The following is a 26,082-nucleotide window of genomic DNA, read 5'->3' as shown; positions in this document are numbered from 1 at the left end:
AATTGATTTTGCCTTTGGACTCCAAAAGACAGTCAGCTACGTGGTGTAGCCCAATTTTAGTGCAATTTGAACCAGTCCTGAGGTCACAATTAAACAAGACACTGTCATTCATTCAGTAAACATTGAGTACGTGTTGTATACCGAACTCTGGGGCAGATACAAACATGAAGAAGAAACAGTTTTTGGTCCCTACCCTAGAGGAGTTTGAAGAGAGGACATAAACAAACAAAAATAATTCCAATATAACACGACTAGTGCTGTAACAGAAGAATGTGCCATGTGCCCTGAGAATACAGAGGGTAGGGCAATTAATTACTGAGAGTGCGCCAAGGAAGACTTGACTCTAGAAAGATGAGAAAACTGATTGGCGTTGGAAGAGACCAAAGGCATGGAATGCGATTAGGAAGCCACTGCCAACTTCCCAGTTTCCTAGCATAGGAGAGAAGTACCGGGTCCAAATGACTTGCTGGCCCTAACACAGGTGACCGGGATATCTACACATGCATACAACTTCAATGAAAAAAATTATTATTATATGAATTTTAAACAATTTTTCAAAAGTAGTTGCTAACTTTCATAGTACTGATAAAAGTGAAAACTGGCATAATCCTTTGGGGGAGGTGGTAGTATTTAAAAGTATGTATTAAAAGTCAAATTTTTATATAGAAATGATTCAGAAATTCTTCTAGGAAATTCATGGAGCTCAAATAAATGATATAGAGATTTAGCTACAAATATGCCCATCACACTGCTGTTTAAAATAACACAAAACTTGAAATTATCAGGACAGGACTGGTCACATATATTATGGTATATATCCATACAGTGGAATGGTAGCTCATACATTAAAAGGCATGAATTTTAATGATTAAAATGCTCACACTATAACAGTGGTTTTCCTTTTTTTTTACTGTGATACAGAGTAATAAATGCATTATACTTTGTAAACCAGTATATGTATATGATGTACATTTAATTGAAAAGTTTCATGAATTGACCCTTACCCATACTATATGTGATGCACTCTGATATTTTTCATTCAACTCTATTTAAAGAAATGCTTGTTGTGATCCACTAAATTGATTTTATGGTTTCATTAATGGGTGACTGCTTGCAATTTGAAGAAAGCCAATTTTAGGTTGTAAAGTAAAATCTCAGTGGCATTTAGTAATCATGGCCAAAGAGTCAAATGCTTGGCACTCAATACACCCAGTAAATTATAGCTGTAACATACATTGAATTTCTCCTGTCTCTCTTCAAAAAGGGGACTCTGATCTTCAGAGATCTTTGCTTTTCTAGATACTGGTACAGAGGAGAGTCAGATGTTGACTAAATAAAAGGGTAAATAAATTAATGAGTTTCCCAAAGTCTAGTGTTCAAACCAGAATTGCACACTTTGCTCATTCATTCAATTCACTGACTCCACAAAAAATTCCCTGAATGTTCCTATGAGCCACGCACTGTGCCAGGGCTCTGTTCACAACCATGTAGAGTCCAAGTGCTTAGGAGGGGAAAGAATTACATCCATAAACATGATGATACAGCAAGTGGTATAAAGAGGTATGGGAAAAATGTTGCGGAAACTCAGAGGAGGGAGTGCCAAACTGTGGGAGCATCACAGAAGTGACATTCGAGGAGCACCCAATAGAACAAACCGGTTCTTGCCAGGCAGAGAAGAAGAAAGGGTATCCTGACCAGAGGGAATAGCATGGAAAGGAGCATAGCGATGTGCAAGAGCATGAGGCATTGGGGGATGGGATCATTCTCCCTGTGGCTGGGAAAGAGGTATGAGTACTGAAGTGATAGAGGATGAGGCTGAGAGGTTGTCTGAGGTCAGCATCCAGCTGGTGAAGAAGCTTGGATGTCATGCAGAAGGACTGGTGACTACCCGGGCCTGGTGCACTGTGAGTGCTCTGTAAACGGTACATTTCATCCCTTACCTTCTCCCCTTTCTCACATCAATGAACACTGCTCAACGTGGCTTCTCTCTCTTCACATGCTTAGAAATCTCTTGGATATCCTCAAAAATTCCACCAAGAAAGAACAAGACGTTTAAGTGGTTTAAAATGTTTCACTGAATCATTTGTGATATTTTATCCAGAGAATATAGAGAAGATAAACTATAGTCTTGAAGACATGTAAACCATAAAGCCAAAAGCTAAGACATTCAAATGTTTCACATAACAGGAGGAAAGACGATTTTTCCATCATAAAACTAATAATTAATCATACCACAGAAAATTTGGAAAATGAGAGAAAAAAATGTTAACTCACAACTTTACTATCCTAGTACACCACTGTTGGCAATTTGGAAGTTCTCTTAAAAATCTTTTCCTTGTGTGTATCTGGCTGTTTTTCTTCATTATCATCATAGTAGATATATCATTTAATATTCTGCTTTTTCCACTAAGTTCTATCCTTAGCATTTCTGTGTTGCCCACATTCTTCATAACCATCATTTTTAATGGCTGTAGAGTACACTCCATCAAATAGCGGTAGGATAGATTACCTTATTCACTCCTCCTAATTTTGGATATTAAAGTTGTTTCCAACTTTGGTTAACATAAACAATGCTATTTCATTAGGTGGCTTTCTCCATATAGAAGTATTTGCTGGAAAAAACCTTAAAAGTAGAATTATTGAGTCAAAAGAGAAGACACATTTTAATGTCCTATTACATATATCATAATATAAGAGAGCCTGTTTTAAAAGAGCACCAATTAAGCTACAGAAAGCATGAAGTAAAAGAAAGGAGAGAGTAAGCAGATGGTCAAGGCTCCCACATATATGTGCATACGCAAAAGCCTTCAAATTTCAGGCCAAAAAATATTAGAAAGGGCCCCAACTGAGCCCTGGGAAATCTCATTCCCCAGGGATAAAGTGTGGTATGTCCACATCACTGGAAGCCTGGAAGAGTTTGAGCTCCCTTTTCAAGCTTTTTAAAAGCCCTGCCAGCTACCCATTGGCTAAACAGTTTACACTCAACATTCTTGAAGGAACAAAAGATGTTCTTTAAATTTTAGGAGGGAAACAGATGAAGAGTGCTTGGTTAAATGGCTGTGGAGGGAGGGGACATTATGTTTCTGTTCTCAGCACCCATGTGGGCTTGAGATAAACATCAAGTCTGTAAACAGGCCTTTAGATCAATAAAAGATGCACTATTCTTATTATATTCCTCCTCCAAAATCCACAGCTAGGGAACAATACAATATTGTCAGTGAAAACAATACACTTGCAAGTTTCATGGAACCCAGCAAAGTACAACAGCATTAACCTTGCCAACTTCACTTTGTTTTTTTCTTTTAAAGGTAGAAAAAGCTAACTGACATAAGATTACAAAATTTAAGACTCAAGTTTTTAGGTACTAGTAGAAAGCCAGAGCCACCCTACCTTCAAAGTCACCTCTTTCCTCATGTTCATAAATCACGTGAAAACAGCAGAGCCGTTCTGAAAGCTACTCAATATGGGAACCTCCTTTTAAAATTAATTTCCAAGGCTTCTTCTTGTTTAAAATTAACTTTATTAAGTCATAACTTACATACAATAGAACGCATACATTTAAAAAGTAAAGTTCAATGAGTTTTGACAAATGTATACACATCTGCGTAACCACCACCACAATCAAGAAACATGTTCTTCACCCCAAAATGTTCCTTGGTGCCCTTTCAGTCAGTCTCTGCCTTCTCCATCCCAGTTCAAGGCAACCACTGATCTGCTTTTATCCACTATTAGACTAGTTTTCTCTCTTCTAGAATTTTATATAAATGCAGTCATATAGTATATTCTCATGTGTCTGGTTTCTTTTGCTTGGTGTAATATATTTAAGATTCATCCATACTGTTTTGTGTATCACAAATACGTTACAATGGAATACTGATTCAGTAATAAAAAATAAGGGATGTAACACTGTTTATCCATCTACCAACTGATGGACAGCAGGGTGTTTCCAGATATTGTTTACTATGAAGGAAGCTGTCATAAACATTGATATACAAACCTGTTTGAATGTACATTTTCATTTCTCTCGGATAAAAACCTAGGAGTGGGATTGTTGGGTTGTATGGTAGGTGTATGTTTAACTTCATAAAAAGCTACCAAACTGCTTTCCAAAATGGTTGTACCATTTTACAATCCCATCACCAGTGATGAGAGTTCCAGATCAGTTGCTCCACATCCTTGTCAACACTTAGTATTGTCAGTCTTCAAAAAAAAATTTCAAGTCAGGATTGTTGAGGTATGATTTACATAAATTTAGTGACTAGTTTTATGAATTTTGAAAGATGAATAAGGCCATGTAACCATCATGCCCAGCTCCTGACAACCACTCATCTGATTTCTATCTCTGTAGCTTTGCCTATTCCAGAATGTCATACAAATGTGTTCCTTCACTTAGCAAAATGTGAGATTCATCCATTTTGTTGGACAGATCAGTAGTTATTTTAATTGCTGAGTAGTATTCCATTTTACGGGCATACTGCTGTTTGTTTATACATTCACCAACTGAAGGACATTTGGATTGTTTCCAGTTTTTGGCGATTATGAACAAAGCTGCTAAAAATATTCATGTACATGTCTTTGTACATAAGTTTTCATTTCTTGGGTGAATACCTAGTCGTGGGGTTGCTTGGTCATATAGTAAACATGTTTTTAAGACATATATTTATAAGAAACGCACAGTCTTTTTATTTTAGCCATGCCAGTAGGTATATAGTAGTACCCTTATTGTGGTATTAATTTGCACCCCCATGGAGCATCTTTTCAAGAGCTTATTGGCCATCTGAATATCTTGGATGTTAAGTGTCTCAAAGTCTTTTGCCAACTTTTTAATTGGGCTGTCTTCTTATTGAGTTTAACAGTTCTTTATATATTCTGGATAAAAGTCCTTTTGTAGATACAAGTTTTGAGAATATTTTCTCTCAGTCTGTGGCTTGCCTTTTCATTTTTTTAATGGTGTCTTTTGAAGAGGATAAGTTTGTACCTTTTATGAGGTTCAATTTACCACTTTTTCTTTTATGATGTGTGCTTTTGTGTCTTATCTAAGAAATCTTTGCCTACCTCAAGCTCACGAAGATCTTCCTTTATATTTTCTTCTATTCATTTTACAGTTTTTGCTTTTATGTTTTGGTCTATAACCCATTTTGAGCTAATATTTGCATGAGGTAAAAGTCAAGATTCATTTTTTTCCCATAAGGATATCCAGTTGTTCCAGGAGCATTTGTTGAAAAAAACTATCCTTTCTCTATTGAATTACTTTGGTATATTTGTTAAAAATCAGTTGACCAACTATGTGTGAGTCTAATTCTGAACTATTTATTCTGTTCTATTGAACTAAATGTCTATCTACATTTACTATAATTTTATAGGGAATCTTGAAAGTAGGTAATACAATTCCCCCAACTTTGTTCTTTTCCAACATTGTTTTGGCTATTCTAGATCTTTCGCATATTCATATACATTTTAGAATCAGCTCATCAAGTTTTTTTTTTTTTTAAGCCATCTGGAATTTGGGTTGGGATTATATTGAATCTATAGATCAATTTAGGGAAAATTAACATCTTAAAAATATTGAGTCTTCCAATCCAAAACATGGAATATCTCTCCATTTGTTTAGGTCTTTTAAATTTTTTTCTCGGAAGTGTTTTATAGCTTTTAGTATATAAATCTTGCACATATTTTGTTAAATTTATTCCTAAGTATTTTGTGTTTTGTATGCTATTTTAAGTGGTACTTTAAAAATTTCATTTTTCAATTGCTCATTACCAGTATATAGAAATGTTTGATTTTTCTATGCTGACCTTATCTTGCACCCTTGCTAAATCCACTTATGAGACTCCATAGGATATTCCATATACATGATGTCTGTTGCCTGAATAAAAACAATTTTTCTTCCTTCTTTCTAACCGTTAGGCCTTTTATTTCTTTTCCTTGTCTTAGTGAACGGATTAGAACCTCCAGTACAACGCTGAATAGAAATGAGAAGAGCAGACATCCTTTTCCGGTTCTCATTCTCAGGGGGAAAGCATTCAGTCTTTCACCATTTAGTTGATATTAGCTGTAAGTTTTTCCTAGATGCTCTTCATCACAATGAGGATATCTGGTATGCTAAGAGCTTTTATCACTAACAAGCGCTGAATTTTTCCTAAAATTCTTTTTGCATATGTTTTGATATAGTTTTCCTTTTTTAGTCTGTTGATATGGTAAATTACACTGATTGATTTTCAAATAGTTAGCCAATATGTATTCATCTGTTCATGATGCATTATCCTTTTATATATTGCTGAATTCAATTTGCTAATATTTTGTTAAAGATTTTTACATCTATTTTTATGAGGTAAGTTGGCCAGTACTTTTCTTTTCTTGTAAATTCTTTGTTTGGTTTTCATGTCAGGGTAATGCTGACCTCAAAAAATAAGGTAGGGGGGCTACCCGGTGGTGCAGTGGTTAAGATCGCACATTTTGCTTCGGCGGTCTGGGGTTCGCCAGTTCGGATCCTGGGTGCAGAACTATGCGCTGCTTGTCGAGCCATGCTGTGGCAGGTGTCCCAGACAAAAAGTGGAGGAAGATAGACACGGATGTTAGCTTAGGGCCAGTCTTTCTCAGCAAAAAGAGGAGGATTGGTGGCAGATGTTAGCTCAGGGCTAATCTTCCCCAAAAACAAAAAAAAGAAAGAAAGAAAGAAAAAAGGTGGGAAGTAATCTTTTCCCTTCTATTTTCTGAAAAAGTTTGTGTAAGACTGTATTAGTTCTTCCTTAAATATATGATAGAATTAATCAGTGATGCTATCTGGGCCTGGAGTTTTCTTTGTGGGAAACCTTAATTACAAATCCAAATTTCTTTAACAGAAATATTGCTGTTTTTGTTTTTCCTTAAGTCTCTTTCTATAACTTGTGTATTTCAAGGAATTTGCTCATTTCATCAAATTTATCAAAATTATAGGCATAAAGTTGTTCACAACAGTCTTATTCCCTTTTCTCTCTTTTTAAAAAATTTAAATATTTTTATAATATATTTAGAATATTTAAAAATATATTTAAATATTTTAAGAACATTTTAGACTTCTGGAAAAGTTGTAAAGATAACACAGAGAGTGCCCATATACTCCTCACTTGGTTTCAGTTTCCCCTAATATATTTTATATTACCATGGTATATTTGTCAAAATTAAGAAATCAACATCGGCACAGTATCATTAACTAAACTCCAGACTGTACTGTGATTTCATCAGTTTTTCCATCAATATCCTTTCTTGATCCCAGGATCCAATCCAGAATTCCACACTGCATTTACTTGTCATGTCTCCTTAGTCTCCTCTGGTCTGTGACAGTTCTTTAGTCTTTCCTATGTTTTTTATGACCTTGACAGGTTTGAGAAGTATTGGTCAGGTTATTTTATAGAATGTCCCTCAATTTGAGTGAATCTGAAGTTTCTGCATGATTTGACTGGGTTTTTAGAAAGAACACCATAGAGGTGACATATCCTTCTCATCACATCATATCAGGGTTACATGATATTCACACAACATCACTGGTGATGTTAAACTTGATTACTTGGTTAAGGTAGTGCCTGCCATTTCTCCCCTGAAGTTATTCCTTTTCCATTTACATGCTCTCTTTTTGCAAGTGACTCACTAAGTCCAGCCCACATTCAAGTATATGTGTATGTAGGGGGTGGGGGTTGGGGGGAGATTATGCTCCTTCTCCTAGAGAGGAGAGTATCCATAGACATCATGTGGAATTTTTCTAGAAGGAAGATTTATCTCTTCTCCCCTACCAACTCTCTTTTGATTAGTGTTTGCATGGTATATGTTTTCAATCCTTTTACTTTTCACATCTGACTCTTTATATTTCAAGTGGAATTCTTGTAGATAGCATACAATTTAGTCTTGCTTTTTAATATAATAATGTCTTTTAATTGGAGTATTTAGATCATGTACATTTAATGCAATAATCAATACAGTTGAGTAAGCCTATAGTCCTGCTAACTTGTCTATTTGTTCCATCTGTGTTTGGTTCCTTTATCCTTTCCCCCCCAAATCTTTTGGATCTTCAATATTGGTTTATTAGCTATATATCTGTCTTATTTTTTTCCTTAGTGGCTCCTCTAAGGTTTATAATATACATCTTTAACTTAAAAGTCTACCTTCAAATAATATTATACCAGTTTGCATATAATTTAGGAATCTAAAAATGGCACACTTCCACTCTCCACCCTACCCTATCCCAATAGCACCCTTTGTGCTATTGTTGTCATACATTTTACTTCTGTCTTATAACACAATACATTGGTATTATTTTTACTTCAAATACTCAATTACCTTTTATAGAAATTAAAAATGAGAAAAGAAGTCTCTCATGCTTACCCACATATTTACTATTTCTGGCACTCTTCATTCCATTATTGCCCAAGTTTATCTACAGTATAATTTTTCCTCCATCTGAAGAACTTCCTTTACCATTTCTTGCCATGCAGTTCTGCTGACAATAATTTTTCTCACTTTTTATTTGTCTAAAAAAGTTTAAGTTTTGCTGTCATTTTTAAAGGATATTTTCACTGAATATAGAGCTCTAAGTTGACAAAAATTTTCCTTCCTTACTTTTATGATGTCATTCCATTATCTTCTGGCTTATGTAGTTTCTTACAAGAAGTTTTTTGTCGTTAACTCCTTCTTTTATATAATGTATTTTTTTCACTAATTAATTAGAAGCCTTTCTTTTTATCATAGGTTTTGCATAATTATTATGATGAGCCTTTGTGTAGTTTTGTTTGAGTCTATTATGCTTGAGTTTCATCAAGCTTCTTGGAACTCTAAGTTTACCGTTTTCACCAAAATTGGAAAAAAAATTGGCTATAATCTCTTTAAATATTTTTTCTGTCTTTCCTCCCCTTCCTCTCCTTCTAGGACTCCAATCACATGTATGTTAGTCCTCTGGATACCATGTTATGGGTCCTTGAGGTTTTGTTACCCTTTCCCAGTCTTTTCCTTTCTCTGCTTCATACTGGATAGTTTTTATTGCTATGTCTTCAAGTTCACAGATCCTTTATGCTGTGTCTAATGTTCTTTTAATCTTATCAGTGACATAATTTTCATTCCACGTACTATATTTTCCACCTCTAGATGTTTCCTTTCATTCTTTTCGTATCTTCTGTTTCTCTCCTCATTTAGTTCAGGACTTACTTTAAACTCATGAGAATATTTATAAGCTTTATAATATCCATCTTAAGATTCTTGTCTGCTAATTCCATCACATCTGTCATTTCTGAGTTTATTTCTATCGCCTAATTTTTCTCTTGGTTATGGGCTACATTTTTCCTGATTCTCAACATATCCAGTACTTTTGTTAGGATGCTAGATAATTTGAACTTTATGTTGTTGAGTGGTGGATTTCATTGTCTTCTTTTAGAGGGTTGAAGTTTATTTTGACAAGAGGGAGATTAACTTTCTTGCATATTAGGTTGATCCTGATAAAGATTTTTTTTTTAAAGAAATAGTTTTGTGTAAAACTTTTTACTTAAGTTTAACATACACACATAAAAGTACACACATCATTTGTGGATAGCTTGATGAATTCTTGCCCACGTAACTGGCACTCAGATAAAAACCCATTACCAGCATCTCTGAAGCCCTCTCTTATGCTCCTCAAGGCTTGATTTTAAGCTTTGTTAGGGCAGGTCTGAAATCATCTATATGTTAGAGCTAATTTAGACTACTACACAAAAGCATGGTCTCCTGGGGTCTATATGATTGTCCTGAGTGATCAACAAGATCTCCTTATTCTGGCTAGTCAGGGCTTGAATGATTCATAGTCCATGTGAGCTATACCCCAACATGGGCAGATTAGTCTTCAACAGACTCGTCAAGAGGACCCAATTCAGACTTCTGGAGCTCTTCTGCCAAGTAGCTCCCTTCTGTCTGGTATTCCGACCAACAAATTTAAACTAACTCTCCATCAAACTCAGATCTCTAACTCCTCAACTTAGCGAGACTGTTGGGCTTTGCTGGGGATCCCCCTCCAAGCATCAGGGTCCAGAAAATGCCTCAAGGCAGAAAACAAGGGGGATTGTAGGTCTCATCTCACTTGGCTCCCTTTCTCTCAGGGATCATAGTCCTGTACTGCTTGTTGTCCAATACGTGAAAACACTTGTTTTCATATTTGTCTAGTTTTAATTGTTAATGGTGAGGGGAGAAATCCAGCTCCAATCATTCCATCATGACTAGATGCAGAACAACAGCCTCTTTTAATAAGATTCCTGCATGGACGGCATGTTTTACAAGATTTCATCTACCAAAATAACCCAATTCATATGTCCCTTCCATCCTTCCATCTATGTATTCAGTGGCTGCTAGAGCCCTTGGAAATGAAGATGAATAAAACTTGATTCTTGCTCTCAAAGAACTCATGATTAAAAGGAAAAACCAGAAATGTATAATAAATTATACTGCTGGATGATAAGTATAATTTTATAAGTAATATAAGGGGCTGTGAGGACAAAGAGAAGGATATGGTCAAATCTACTAACAGTTCTCAACACCTATAATATAGAGTTTGAAGCAGCAAGAGGAAAGAGCTAAAGTTATGGGAAAAAAATGGGAGGATCATACCATGAAGGAGGGCCTTGAATGCCATGCTAATCATCATTCACATCCATAATTCATCATCATTAACTACCATTTACAGCACTCACGAGGATATATGTTTTACATATATTATACATATTACATTTAATTCTCACAACAACCTTATGAAGAAACTAAGGCTCAGAGAGCCTATCTAATTTTGCCTAGATCATGATTAGTAAGCAAAGAACAGGATTTAAACACAGGTCTGTCTCATTCCAAAGTCATTAAAGGAACTTGCCACCTAATCTATGGGCACTAGGAAGTCATAGAAGGATATTTTTGTCTTTAGAAGCTCTGTTTTTTAAAAAATTATGTTCCTTGATGGAATGCTTTTAAGTAGGAGGGAAATATAGTTAAATTTGTGTTTTAGAAAGATCACTCTGGTACATGAGGAAGAAGGGCTGGAGTCTGAAGAACCAGTTCAGAGGCTGCTGGAAATAGTGCAGGAGAGAAATAAGAACTTGGGATTAGGTGGTGTCTATAGGGGTGGAGAAAGGATTTGAGAAATGTTTAAGAAGCAGAATCTGGTGGATGCAGTAAACAAACAGCTTTGGCAAAAGGGGAGATTGTGAAATTAACTGTGGACATGCTGATACCCTAAACGTACCTGGTCCTGTGCAGGGGACACAAAGATGCACAGGACATGATTTCTTTTCTCAAGGAATTCATAGCTCATGTAGCCTTACAGAATCAAATCCATGAATTCCACTGAAACACACTAAGTACCTTAGGGACCACATTCCCTTCACATTACTATCTTTGGAATCTTTGATGAGCATAGAGCCACATTCTGGAAACCACTGCTGTAGAACATTGTCAACCCTGCTACAAACCAGCTTGCAAATGGGAGGTACTTTTCATGCAGGCTGAGGACTGTTAGGGTGTGGAAGGAACCAACTTTCCCCTAACTCTGGCCTTAATTATTAAGAACGATTTCATTAAAAACAAATGCAGGTACAATTTATTGATCACCGATAACATGTGAGCACAGTGCCAAGAATCTGATGACCACTACCACCTCATTTCTTTGCCACAACAATCCTAATAATAGGCCTAGGACTCCTCTCTTCTAAGGATGGGAAACTGAGGCTCAGAGAGGGACAATAACTTGCTCAAGTTACTTTGGCTCCCTGAGGCTGATCATTTAAAAGATCTTGGAGAGAGTGATGTCAGTATCATAGTGGAGTAAGCTCTTCCCTTAGACTCTCCCCCCAAAGATAGAATGAAAAGAACACTCATAAACCAGCAGAGGACATTCACGTAACACAAAAGACGTCTGAGAAACCCACACAGCCATACATCTGAAGGTGGAGGCGCTGGATCCCACAGAGGAAATGGAAGGAGGTAAGGGGATCTCCTCTCCCTCCCCCAATGGCAGCAACCCAGGGTGCAGGACAACGCATGGCTCTGAGAAAAGAGGGGGAAGGGGTGGCTCTGCACAGAAACACCGTCACTCTCTAAGTTCCCTCATAGCCCATGGGAAAACGCCACAAAGAGGTGACTAAGCTATTGTGGGGGTGTCTTCATCAAGCCAACACCCCAGGAGAACAGATAGTGAGAACAGAACAAGAACGCCCCTGGGATTGCACAGGTGAAAGAAAGCACCCCTCCCTCCACCCGGTGATCGAGCTTAGCCAGTTGGCCAGAGCACCCATGCATACCTTAGAAAAGCAGCAGCTATGAGTGAGCAAGCTGGGGATCATGGTGGGCTCAGAATACATAGCTCTTGATTCCCCACCCAGTGGTGGCAGGTGGAAGGTGAGAACAGATACTATCATTATGCAGAGGCACAAATCCATGTCATCCAACAGTATGAAGAAATATATTAATACTCCAGACCAGAAGGAAAATGACAAGCCCCCAGAAATCAATCCTGAAGGAACAGAAATTAATAATCTAAATGACAGAGAATTCAAAGTAGCTATCATTAAAAACTTCAAAGAGTTACAAGCAAATAGATAGACAAGGAAATCAGGAACAAAATTAATGAACAGAGTGAATTCTTCACAAAAGAGATTGAAACTATAAAGAAAAACCAACCAGAAATGTTGGAGATGAAAAACACAATGTATGAGATAAAGAAAAATCTGGATTCTGTGAATAATGGAGCTGATATTATGGAGGAGAGAATTATCAGTCTGGAGGACAGAAATATAGAAATGCTTCAGATGTAGCAGGAGAGAGAACTAAGACTAAAAAGAAATGAAGAAAGTCTCTCAGAAATATCGAACTCAGTTAGGAAATGCAACATAAGGATTATAGGTATTCCAGAGAGAAAAGAGGAGAACGGAGCAGAAAGCCTGTTCAAAGAGATAATAGCTGAGAACTTCCAAAAACTGGTGAAGGAGCTGGAAATACAAGTAAAAGAAGCTAATAGAAATCTTGATTATATCAATGTAAAAAGACCTTCTCCAAAGCATATTAAAACTGTCAAAAGTCAATGACAAAGAAAAAATATTAAAGGCAGCAAAAGAGAAGAAAATAACCTACAAAAGAACTCCCATCAGGCTTTCAGTGTATTTCTGAGCAGAAACCTTACAGGCTAGGAGAAAGTGGAATGATATATTCAAATTTCTAAAAGACAAAAACATTTAGCCAAGAATACTCTATCCAGCAAAAACATCCTTCAGATATGATGGAGAAATAAAAACTTTCCCAGATAAACAAAAGCTAAGGGAGTTCAATGTCACAAGACACCCTTCCCCAACACAAGAAATGCTCAAGAAGGTCCTCATACCTGAAAAAACAGAGAAAGGGGTTACAAAGCCTTGAGCAAGGAGATAAATAGGTGGACAGAATCAGCAAACTGTAGCTACCAGAACAGGCTGGCAAACAATTAGAACGTTAAAGATAAATGGAAGGAAAACACCAAAAATAAATACAATCTAGTCATTTTAAATAGAAACTCACAACACAAGGTGGAATAAGTTGTGACAATAATAACTTAGAAGGGGAAGAGGGAAGGGATGGAATTGCCTTAGTCTAAGGAAACAGGCTATCAGAAAACAGACGGTGTCATCTACAATATTTTTAATACAAACCTCATGGTAACCACTAAATAAATAATCAGAACAGAGACAAAAATTATAAATAAGGAGAAAACTGAGAAAACCACCATAAAGAACTACCAACCTGAACTGGTAGTCTGAAATACACGGAACAAGAAACAAGGGAAATGCAGAAGAACTGGAAAACAAGTGATAAATGGCAGCATTAAGCCCTCATACATCAACAATCACTCTAAATGTAAAGGGATTGAATTTTTCAATCAAAAGATACAGAGTGGCAGGATGGATTGAAAAACAAGACCCAGCAATATGCTGCTTCGAGGAAACACATCTCAGCTCTAAAGACAAACAGGCTCAGAGGGAAGAGATGGAAGACGATACTCCAAGCTAATGGCAAACAACACAGCAGATGTTGCCATTCTTCTATCAAACAAAGTAGACTTCAAGACAAAAAAGGCAAAGAGAGACAAAGAGGGGCAGTATATAATGATAAAAGGGACCCTCCACCAAGAAGACATAACATTTATAAATATATATGCATCCAACACAGAAGCACCAAGGTACATAAAGCAACTATTAACAAACCTAAAATGAGATATTAACAACAATACAATAACAGTAGGGGATCTTAACACCTCACTTACATCAATGGATAGACAATCCAGACAGAAAGTCAACAGGGAAATAGTGGATTTAAATGCAAAACTAGACCAGATGGACTTAATAGATATATATAGAACACTCCACCCAAAAACAGCAAAGACACATTATCCTCAAGTGCAAATGGAACATTCTCAAGGATAGACCATATGTTGGGAAACATGGGAAGCCTCAATAAATTTAAGAAGATTGAAATCATATCAAGCATCTTTTTTGACCATAATGCTATGAAACTAGAAATCAACTACAAGAAAAAAGCTGGGAAAGTGATAAATATGTGGAGACTAAACAACATGCTACTGAACAATCAATGGGTCATTGAAGAAATTAAAGGAGAAATAAAAAAATATCTGGAGACAAACAAAAATGAAAATACACCATACCAACTCATATAGGATGCAGCAAAAGCAGTCCTAAGAAGGAAATTCATAGCAATACAGGCCCACCTTAACAAACAAGAAAGATCTCGAATAAGCAATCTTAAACTACACCTATCAGAATTAGAAAAAGAAGAACAAACAAATCCCAAAGTCAGCAGGAGGAGGGAAATAATAAAAATTAGAGCAGAAATAAATGAAACTGAAACCAAAAAAACAGTAGAAAAGATCAATGAAACTAAGAGCTGGTTCTTTGAGAAGATAAACAAAATTGACAAACCCTTAGCTGGACTCAGAAAAAAAGAGAAGGCTCAAATAAATAAAATCAGAGGAGCTGGCCTGGTGATGTAGTGGTTAAGTTTACATGCTCTGCTTCAGTGGCCCAGGGTTCGCTGGTTCAGATCCTGGTCATGGACCTACATACTGCTCATCAAGCCATGCTGTGGTGGCATTCCACACACAAAACAGAGGAAGACTGGTACAGGTGTTAGCTCAGCAACAATCTTCCTCAAGCAAAAAGAGGAAGATTGACAATAGTTGTTAGCTTAGGGCCAATCTTCCTCACAAAAAAAGAAGAAGAAGAAGCAACCACTGGATACAGTGACTGCTAGAATCTAGCAACATGATGGAGAAAAAATAAAAATAAAATAAAATTAGAAATGAAAATGGAGAAATTACAACAGATACCACAGAAATACAAAGGATTATAAGAGAATAGTAAGAAAAACCATATGCCAACAAATTGGACAACTGGAAGAAATGGATAAATTCTTAGACTCCTATGACCTCCCAAAACTGAATCAAGAAGAAAAAGAGAATCTAAATAGACCAATCACAAGTAAAGAGATCGAAACGGTAATCAAAAACCTCCCAAAAAATAAAATCCAGGACTAGATGGCTTCTCTTGAGAATTCTTTTTTTTTTTTTTTTTTGAGGAAGATTAGCCTTGAGCTAACTACTGCAAGTCCTCCTCCTTTTTGCTGAGGAAGCCTGGCCCTGAGCTAACACCGGCCCATCTTCCTCTACTTTATATGTGGGATGCCACAGCATGGTGTGCCAAGTGGTGCCATGTCCACACCCAGGATCTGAACTGGCGAACCCCAGGCCACCGAGAAGCGGAACATGGGAAGTTAACTGCTGCACCACCGGGCCGGCCCCTCTCTGGAGAATTCTACCAAACATTCAAAGATGTGACAACTGTCCTTCTCAAACTATTCCAAAAAATTGAAGAAGACGGAATACTTCCTAACACATTTTACAATGCCAACTTGACCCTGATCCCAAAGTGAGACAAGGACAACACAAGGAAGGAAAACTATAGGCCAATATTGCTGATGAACATAGATGCAAAAGTCCTCAACAAAATATTGGCAAACCGAAGACAGCAATACATTAAAAAGATCACACACCATGACCAAATGATGTTTATACCAGGGATGCAGGAATGGTTCAACTTCCGCAAATCAATCAATGTGGTACACCACATTACAAAAATGAGAAATAAAAACCACATGATCATCTCAGTAGGCAGAGAGAAAGCATTTGATAAGATCAAGATCCACATCTCAATAAAACAGGTACAGAAGGAAAGCACCTCAACACAATAAAGGCCATACATGACAAACCCACAGCCAACATCATACTTAATGGGGAAAAACTGAAAGCCATCCCTCTGAGAACAGGAACAAGACAAGGGTGCCTGCTCTCGCCACTCTTATTCAACATAGTACTGGAGGTATTGGCCAGAGCAATTAAGCAAGAAAAAGAAATAAAAGGAATCCAAATAGACAATGAAGAAGTGAAACTCTCACTGTTTGCAGATGACACAATTTTATATATAGAAAACCCTAAAGAAACTATTGGAAAACTACCAGGAATAATGAACAACTACAGCAAAGTTGCAGGGTACAAAATCAACTTACAAAAATCAGTTGCATTTCTATACTCTAATAACGAAATAAATGAAAAAGAACTTAAGACTAGAATCCCATTTACAATCATAACCAAAAGAATAAAATATCTAGGAATAAATTTAACCAAGGAGTAGAAAGACCCATACAATGAAAACTATAAGACGTTATTGAAAGAAATTGATGATGACATAAAGAAATGGAGAGATATTCCATGCACATGGATTGGAAGAATAGATATAGTTAAAATGTCTGGACTACCTAAAGCAATCTACAGGTTCAATGCAATCCCAATCAGAATCCCAATGACATTCTTCATGGAAATAGAACAAAGAATTCTAAAACTCATATAGGGGAACAAAAGACCCCGAATAGCTGAAGCAATACTGAGAAAACAGAACAAAGCTGGAGGCATGAAATCCCTGCCTTCAAAATATACTACAAAGCTATAGTAATCAAAACAGCATGGTACTGGTACAAAAACAGGCACACAGATCAACGGAACAGAATTGAAAGCCCAGAAATAAAATCACACACCTATGGACAGCTAAGCTTTGACAAAGGAGCCAAGAACACAAAATGGAGAAAGGAAAGTCTCTTCAATAAACGATGCTGGGAAAACTGGACAGCCACATGCAAAAGAATGAAAGTAGCCCATTATCTTTTGCCATACATAAAAATTAACTCAAAATGGATTAGACTTGAAGGTAAGACCTGAAACCATAAAACTCCTGGAAGAAAACATAGGCAGTACACTCTTTGACATTTGTCTTAGAAGGATCTTTTTGAATACCATGTCTATTTGGACAAGGGAAACAAAAAAAATAAACAAATGGGACTTCACCAGACTAAAGAGCTTCTGCAAGGCAAAGGAAACCAGGAACAAAACAAAAAGACAACCTACCAACTGGGAGAAAATATTTGCAAATCCCATATCCAACAAGGGGTTAATCTCCAAAATATATGAACTCATACAAGTCAACAACAAAAAAAGAAACACCCTGATCAAAAAATGGGCAGAGAATACAAACAGAGATTTTTCCAAAGAAGGTATACAGACGGCCAATAGGCACATGAAACGATGTTCAACATCACTAATCACTAGGGAAATGCAAATCAAAACTACACTTAGATATCACCTTATACCCGTCAGAATGGCTATAATAACCAAGACAAAAAATAACAAAGGTAGGAGAGGATATGGAGAAAAGGGAACCCTCATACACTGCTGGTGGGAATGCAAACTGGTTCAGCCACTATGGAAAACAGTATGTAGATTCCTTGAAAAATTAAAAATAGAAATACCACATGACCCAGCTATCCCACTACTGGGTATTTACCCAAAGAACTTGAAATCAACAATTCAAAGAGATTTATGCACCTCTATGTTCACTGCAGCATTATTCACAGTAGCCAAGACGTGGAAGCAACCTAAGTGCCCGTCGACTGATGACTGGATAAAGAAGATGTGGTGTGTATATATATATAGCGTATCGGGAATGGAATACTATTCAACTATAAAAAAAGACAAAATCATCCAATTCACAACAACATGGATGTACCTTGATAGTATTATGCTAAGCAAAATAAGCCAGACAGAGAAAGACAAACTCCATATGATTTCACTCATATGTGGAAGACAAACTAACACACGGACAAAGAGAACACTTTAGTGGTTACCAAAGGAGAAAGGACTTAGGCGGTGGGCACAAGGGGCGAAGTGGCACATTTATATGGTGACTGACAAATAATCATGTACAGCTGAAATTTCACAATGTTATAAACTATTATGACCTCAGTAAAACCAAAAAAATTAATAAATAAAACTCTAAATAAAAAAAAAAAAGACATCTTGGAATGTGCCACCTTCAGGAAGCCTCCATTACCCTCCCCCAAATTTTGTCACACCTGGGCCCTCCTGTGCATGATTCCTATTTTCTTTGTGGCCTCTATTATGCTATACCATGAGATAAATGTCATTTATACACTCTTTCCCCTACTGGAACATGCTCTTTGAAGGAAAGTAGGTCTACTTTATCTGTGCTGTTCAATGCCCAGCCGTGGGTCAGAGCACTGCACTTGGGACCCATTAGTCCACTCCAGGGTTTCTGAGCCACCAGTCACTCATCCTGGGCTTCCCCAGGGCCCCCAGCCATTTCTTGCACTTGATACACCTCAGGCTCACTTACCACATTCACTCAGCAGTTGCGAAGTCCATACCTAAGACACCCATGGCTTGAAGGGAGAGCGATTCCACTGAAAGGGAACCAGCGTGGAAACTTCAGATTCCTTGGACCAAAAGAACTCAAATTATAGCCAGGAGACCCTAAGATACCAACGATGTCCCCTGTCCTGACATGACAAACAAGAAACCTCACAGTGTCTGGTACTTCTATTTTTCCTACTTCTGTCATTTCTCTCTGCCTCAGGCGGGGCAGTGTCTATTGAGTGGAGGCAGCACGGGCTTTGGTGTTGTCCAGATTAGGGTCCCAATTTCAGCTCTGACCCAGCCAGCCGTATGATCTGAGGCAAGGCACGTGCTCTGTGAGGTTCTCTCCCTGTGAAAAGCAGAGAACACCTGCTCCATGGGGCTCTCATGCTAAGGAATGAGATCCTGAATGCAAAGGCACCTAGAGACGCAGGGGAGCTGGGTGGCTCTCCGGAGGGACAGAGTCGGGTTCACTTCTTGGCTCCCCCTCTTTCTAGCTCTGCGGGTAAAGTGAGGATAAGAAAAATACCTTTCTCAGAGTGGTGTGAAGAGGAAATGAGAAATCAATGATGAGTGCTTAGCACACAGTAAGTCAATGAATGGTAGCCATCGTTTAATTATGCTACAAATGGAACATCTTTACGGAGCACAAATGACTCCCCCAAAATCTCAGAGTGAGTAAGAGTAGAGGAGTTTGAAACCCTGTTGCAAGCCTTTCATCAATAAACAGCAGTCTCTTCCCGATGGCTAATCTCCAGGTGTCACCGGTACTCCTGGCAGTAATGGAAGAGCAGTGCCCACCTGCCACAACACAAACCCAGCCCCATATCAGTACACACAGCCAGGAATACTCCTTCCTTCCAGCCTAGAAGCCAGAATAACTTTATAGATCTTCCAGCAGGCAGAGCCATGGAAGTCAAACCAAAACATCAAAACCATACTTCCCAGTGAATCTCAATCCTCCTCATTTGTATGGACGATGGGGGAAGACTGGGTCTACTTCAAATAGCCGCCCATGAGGCAGCTCTGAGTAGCACATGAGACAGGTGTGTGGTCAGATGTTAGCCTGGCAAATGCGGCAGCCAGTTGCTTTTTGCTAAATATAGCCGACATTCTGTCTAGACCTGAGATAATGAAGACAGATTTAGGGGACATGGAACCACATTCAGAGCACTGGCAGCAGATATGCTGCTACATGGGAAATGGCTGTGTTTGATGACGGCCCAGGAAAAAAAGGTACGTGTGAGTGCCCTAAATTGCTCACACTGAAAGCCCTCCACCCACCTTCTGTGGTGTCACTCAGGGGAAGCTGTCCTGCTCTCTGGACATCGTGATGTACTAGAGAGGGATGGCAAGACCCCTGGCTGCCACAGAAAGAAGAGCTGTCTAGACCCTGGGATCACTTCCCAGTTTTCAGATGAAAGTTATGAGGGCAAAACAAGGCTAAAAAAATGAACCACTTCCCACCTGTCTACACTGAGACAAAGGTTCCAGAGGCAGCAGAGAACAAATGCAGTTCTTAGACCCTAGGAGAACCACAGCTGTCCCCCTCCCTCCCCTCCCCAAAGTCATGTTCATTTCCACCACACAAGCTCACAAGAGTCAGAACCTCAAGAGCTCATTACCCACCACATCATTTGGGAGGCTCTGGAGGTCATCAAAGGGGGTTTCCAGGGTGTTGGTATCCACGTTCAGGATCACGACATCATCCAGGGCCATGTTTCTGACTTTCTGTAAGTAAAAAAAATCCAGAACAGAAAGGCATTGAAGCACCATAAGGAGAGACATTTCCCCTGGCCTTCGCCAGGGAAGAGAAAGAAGAAAAGTGACATACGACAAAGGCTTACTCTGTGGCAGGCCCAATGCTAGGTGATTCACATTTGCTAGGCCATTTAACTGTCATAAAAACCGCGAGCTTATACAATCATCCCCAAGCCCCAGGAGTGGAAAGGGTTTCCCAGAGACATGCCCCAAGTCACACAGATAGGAAGAGAGATCTTTATACCCCAACATTATTTTTTTCCTATACTTTACAATTAAAAAAAAAAAGAAGAAGCTGAGGTCTAAAGCTCTGGCCCCAGGAACTCTGATATACAGCTGGGCTCCTATGACACTCACATTCAATCCACCTCTTCTATTTACTGAAGGCTACTTGCCCATCTCTCTTTTGGATCTTGCCATTCTTGGGTACGGAATATGGCGTAGGGCCTAGCGATAACATGTTAACATTTCTCTTAAACATTAAGTAGGACAGTCACACTTTCAATGTGGTTCCATTTTCCATAGAAATCCAGCTAGTGAATCACGGCTCAGAGGCTCTAGCCATAAGACATTATGCTATTCGTACAGTAATAGAAAGAGTAAGGGAGACTCGTGCCTATTAGGTGTTCATGTTTGGTGAGAGAAGGGATGGAGGCACGATGTGGAGAAAAGAAGAGCCCACCCTCTGGGAGCAACTCTCCACAGTCTGTGGAAGAACAAGGTTGTTTGTGACCTGAGGTTTTAATTTCTAATCAAACTATTTACCCACTGCTAGAATCCATCTCCATTTTCCCCCTGCCTACCTATCACTTCCCATCTCATTCAATTCCCTTACCCCATCATATACCAAAGCTCATCCCTTTAGAGTCTAGAACTTCAGAACTGTTGTCTTTATGTCATTTCTCCCTGGTTAAGTAAAAAGATCCTACAATTTGTTGTCCAAACTGGGACACTTGTGGATGTGAAAGGGAGCATGTTATGACAGGGCAACAGGCATAAAATGGGACATAAGATCACCCTATATGCAAGGGAACAATTGCATTATTAGCTATGCTGTGAGCCACTGCATATGACAGTGTAGGTGTGCACTGCCCAAGGACATCCGGCCAGTCAAGTTGGGACTGAAATCTGCCAACTCGTATGCCCATTGAGTGGCATCAGTCAGGGTGGCAGTGAGTAGTAGAAGGGAGGAGAGGCCTTTTCCTAATTCACCCTAGAACACCATATAGGCTAGTAGTGGAGCTGGACATCCCAACAGCTGCTAAAGTCTAAGTTTGCTAATGTCTTGGAAACGGACAACTGCAATGCACTAGAAGCCTAGTAGTGCTTGCTCTATGCTTTAGTAACTTTATCACATTTAATTCTTACCAAACTCTGCAAAGTACACATCATTACTCTCATTTTATGTAACTTGAGGAGAATGAGGTTCAGAGAGGTAAGGTAACATAGCACTGGCCATCTCCACAGCCCATACTCTTTGCACTGCACCTTCACCCTCCTTGTCATTAGATACTCTCAGGGAGCCTGACCTCTGCACATTCTTGTCACCCTGAGCTCCAGCATCCCTTTGTCTGCCTGCTTCCCCAGTGGGGAGTGGGCTCCATCAGAGGCTCCTCTGTTTGGCTCTCTACTACATAATAACCAGCACTCAACAAAATCACTGGCCCATGGTAAGTGCTCATTAATATTGGTTGATGTGTGCTCTCTAGGATAGAACTTGGTACCTAAGTAAACATTTTGAGATCCTTCCAGGAGGAGGATAGAGCTATGCTGGTCAAAATACTCTTAGGGCTGAAAAAACAATTCCAGGTGGCGGAATCCTTGAACCCTTCCACTTGACAAGATCAGAAGCTTCCAACTCCTTCTGCTATCGACTTCTCCAGGCCACCAGGGGCTAGTCCACAAAGCCATCAATCAATTCGTGAACATTTCCTAAGTGTGTACTAGGGGCTCAGAGCTGCAGAGGAGGGACAAGATACCTCCTTAAAAGTTTATTCTCCCCTCCAAACCCCAACACTCACATTAACTGCCTGCCTTATTTACAGAGTAAAAAGATCTCAGCAAACAGTACTGATAATAATATAAATCGCTAGTGTTTTACACACTTGTTTTACAAAGCACAATCCCCATTTTACAGATGAGAATATTACGACTCATGGTAAATTGCCCAGGGCTCCTTAGCTGCCTCATTTTTCAATCTAAGAGGTTAAATACCTAGCAGTAAGTTACTACAATAGCCTCAACAACAATCTCTTTCACTTATATCACATTTCAAAGTTCACACAGCACCTTCACACAGATTCTTTCATTTTCAACAATGTAGCTGGAAGAGAGGTATCACCATCCCCATTTCAGAGACAAGAAACTGAGGCTCAGAGAGGTGAAGCAGCTTGCCCCAGGGTATGTGGATACTAATTGGCTTCTTCATCTGTAAAATTGAGGAGGTAACTGTGACCGTCTTCCTTATCCCACCTCCCCCTGGGCTGCTGTGAGGATCAGAGGTAATATGTGCGCAGTGCTGGGCAACAGCAGGACTTAGAAATAGTAGCTACTATTATTACTTTCACAATATACACATCAGCTCCAGCCAGTCTGAAAGCTGTAGTGGCAATGGCCTAAGGGCAAAAATCCTCTGGCCCCTTCTTGATAACTGTTGGGCTCTTACTTCAAGGCTGAGACACTAGAAATGACACTGGAGAAGGGGCCATGAGGGGCTACACAACTCCAGGACTCCAGGCCTCGAGGACTGAGCTGAGGGCCACTGTACCCCAGAATACCCTATTTTGCCTCATCTGACCCTCAGAATAGACCCAAACAGAAGGGGGCAGGGTGCCCGGCCAGTGGAGAGAGGCCTCAGGGTTGAAAGGCCCAGCGAATGGGATGTTGATTCTGGACCAGAATTGGGTGTTGTTTCTGCGTACCCAGCGGGGCCCCAGCAGCACAGACCAGCCCTTGTGGGCTCTCCACGGCTGGGCTGGAACAGGCTTTTGATTTCTTCCCACTCCTGGCTGGAGGACTCACCCGTTAAGCTGTGTGGAGTGTTTACTTTTTCAACAATGGCAGCAAGCTGAAGAAGAGGAAAAAACCTGGCCCTTTTTTCTGACTTAGCAGGCCAGGGTCCTCTTAGTAACCAAAATCCCCGAGCACCAGGCTCCAGGCAGGAGCTGGGTCGCACAGTTTCCTCTTACAGGACAATACTGCTCTCCCGGTGGCAAGGCCTCTTCCAAAAGGCCTGGCGTAGACTCAAGGGCCTTCCTGAAGCTCAGTGTTCCCAAGGAAAGAATCAGGCCAGCTCGGCCGGATGGTGCCTTATCCCTGAAAGGCTCAAGGAAAACAAGGGCAATGAAGAAAGGCAAAAAAGAAAAAAAAAAAACCCTCAAACTGGGGGTGGCGGTGGGAAGTGTTGGTGGAGAAGAAAGCTGGACCGTTACTGGGTGCCAGCCCACTGAATCTTAACCACGCTGTGAAGGAGACACTAGCACCTCCATAACAAGGATGAGGAAATGAGGCTCAGAGATGCCAAATAAACTGCTCAAAATCACACAACTAGTGAGCAGCAGAGCTGACTTTTGAACCAATCTAACTCAAAGGCCTAACTCCTTCTGAAGACATCTCAAATCCAATGGCTCAGCCTTCAGAACAAGCACGTGCGTAGGGCACGCAGTTACACCTGCTGCTTCTTACACAAAATATCACCTGCCTCCTATATCATAAAAATTACATACGCCTCCTGTAAAAAAAATGGGAAAGATAGAAAAGTTCAAAGAAGAAAATTACAGTTACCTGAATCCCTCCATTTGGAGATAACATTTTGGTGTATTTTCCTCCATATCCCTTCGCTCCAATCCCTACTTTTTAAAACACAGCTGAAAAAATTCTTAATGTTTCTTTCTGATTTTCTCACTTATTACAACATAAGCAATGCTCCACTTCATTAAAAGCTTTGTAAAGATCATTACTAATTGCTACAAAATGTTCCACTTCATGGAAACCAACCTAACCAAGCCCCTTTTGTTGGCAGTTATTTCCAGTTTTTAAGAAATTATCATATATACTATTTTTGTGAAATCTATAGGCAAAAAGCTTTGTGCTTTAGAATGGATTCCTAGAAGTGGAATTTACTTTCCACTTCTTAAAAAGTGTCCCTTTCAAATTCGACTTCGAGAGAGACATCTTTACTTCCAATTATTTTAAAGTCATTTTATCCACAGCTTGTGTTTCCTACTCTAAGTGAAGAAAAATCAGCAAAGACACGAGCAGATGTCAAAATAGTCCTCCAAAAATCCTACCCAATTAAAACGCTTACTAGTACCGCAGCACACCGAGACAGCTCTCCGGTAGCTTGTCCCACCAACACATTCCCTCTCTTTTTAGTTACAACATATGCCAAAGCTCCTGCCAGCTGCAAACCCTCCCCCCACCAGACTCTATAAGCTTTTTCTCAGAATGAAAAAAAAAAATACTGACATGCACACCGGCTTTCCAAATGGCATTTCTTGCACAGAGAAACACACGAAAATGGCATCTTCCCATAAATATTGTTAATCAAAAATGTCTTTCCCTTTATGCTTTGTCAGAGACAGACTTAGCCTGACCCCTGCCTTTCAGGACAGAGAAGGGAAAAATCATAGTAAGGGAGGTGTCAGGGGCAGCTGAGAGGAGACGGGCTCCAGTAGAAGCTTCACCTCGGGACCACCCCTGACCATGTGGGCTGCCTTAGGCAATTCACCCAACCTCCTAAATCCTCCAGGTTTTCATCTGTGAAATGGGGATCATGACAGTACCTGCCACAGAGTCTCGTGAGGATTAGGTAAAGGGATGTATGTAAAGGAGTTAGCATGATTCCCAGGACATCCATAATAGGCATTCAACAGAACAGTGGCTCTCTTGCCTGTCTGTCTCCTCTCCTTGGATGGTTCCTGAGAACGCAGCTGAGCCTGCCTAACCTCATTCCCCAGGTAGCAGTAAGCATGCCTTTCCTCACGCTCCCCTGTGGTTTATTGCCACAAGCAAAATAAGAAGTCAGTCTAGAGTTATTTATACAGGGACTGGATTCCTCTCCTGGTCTGTGAGCTTCCTGGGGTCACGAGACAGATCTCTCCCTGTACCCTCAGCTCCTACTCCAATATGTGGCCCACAGCAGGCAATTCCTGCGTGAATGAAGGAATAAATGAGAGACAGCAGAGCCTATAGGCAAAGAGCATAGGATGCGGAAGCCAGTGTGAGTTCTATCCAGCTCCACTACTCACAGGCTGTGTTAACTTAGGCATTTCACTTAATCTCTCTGTGCCTCAGTTTCCTCCTCTATAAACTGGGAATGACAACAGTGCCCACCTCTCGCTCGTTCTAAGGATTAAATGGGTTAACATCTTTTCAGTGCTTGGAGTGTTGCCTGGCACATGAGCAGCTCAAGACAAGCACTTGTTAAACACAATGAGGGATCTTTCGAGGGTGATGGGAATGCTCTCTATCTCTATTGGTGTGGTGCTGGGTTCAGGAATGTATAAAACTGTCAAAATTCATCCAATCGTGCGCTTTAA

At 39.5% G+C, this 26,082-nt stretch overlaps 1 protein-coding gene across 13 annotated transcripts in view; it reads right to left on the bottom strand.

Moving 5' to 3' along the window:
• The window catches only part of DENND1A (DENN domain containing 1A), a 513,599-nt gene that overhangs the window by 174,402 nt on the left and 313,115 nt on the right, over positions 1 to 26,082 (bottom strand). For 12 of the 13 annotated variants that reach the window (XM_070518786.1, XM_070518780.1, XM_044778816.2 and 9 more), the window contains one exon: positions 20,411 to 20,512. The exons of the other annotated variant lie outside the window; for it this stretch is intronic. In XM_070518786.1, the coding sequence (XP_070374887.1) occupies positions 20,411 to 20,512 (102 nt within the window). The remainder of the gene's footprint in view (positions 1 to 20,410; positions 20,513 to 26,082) is intronic. 13 annotated transcript variants of the gene reach the window in all.

The sequence above is a fragment of the Equus asinus genome, chromosome 10 (assembly GCF_041296235.1).
Source record: "Equus asinus isolate D_3611 breed Donkey chromosome 10, EquAss-T2T_v2, whole genome shotgun sequence".
In the NCBI taxonomy this organism is placed as follows: Eukaryota; Metazoa; Chordata; class Mammalia; order Perissodactyla; family Equidae; genus Equus; species Equus asinus.
Note: the sequence above shows the minus strand (reverse complement) of the source record. Positions and strands in the feature narration are given on the sequence as shown.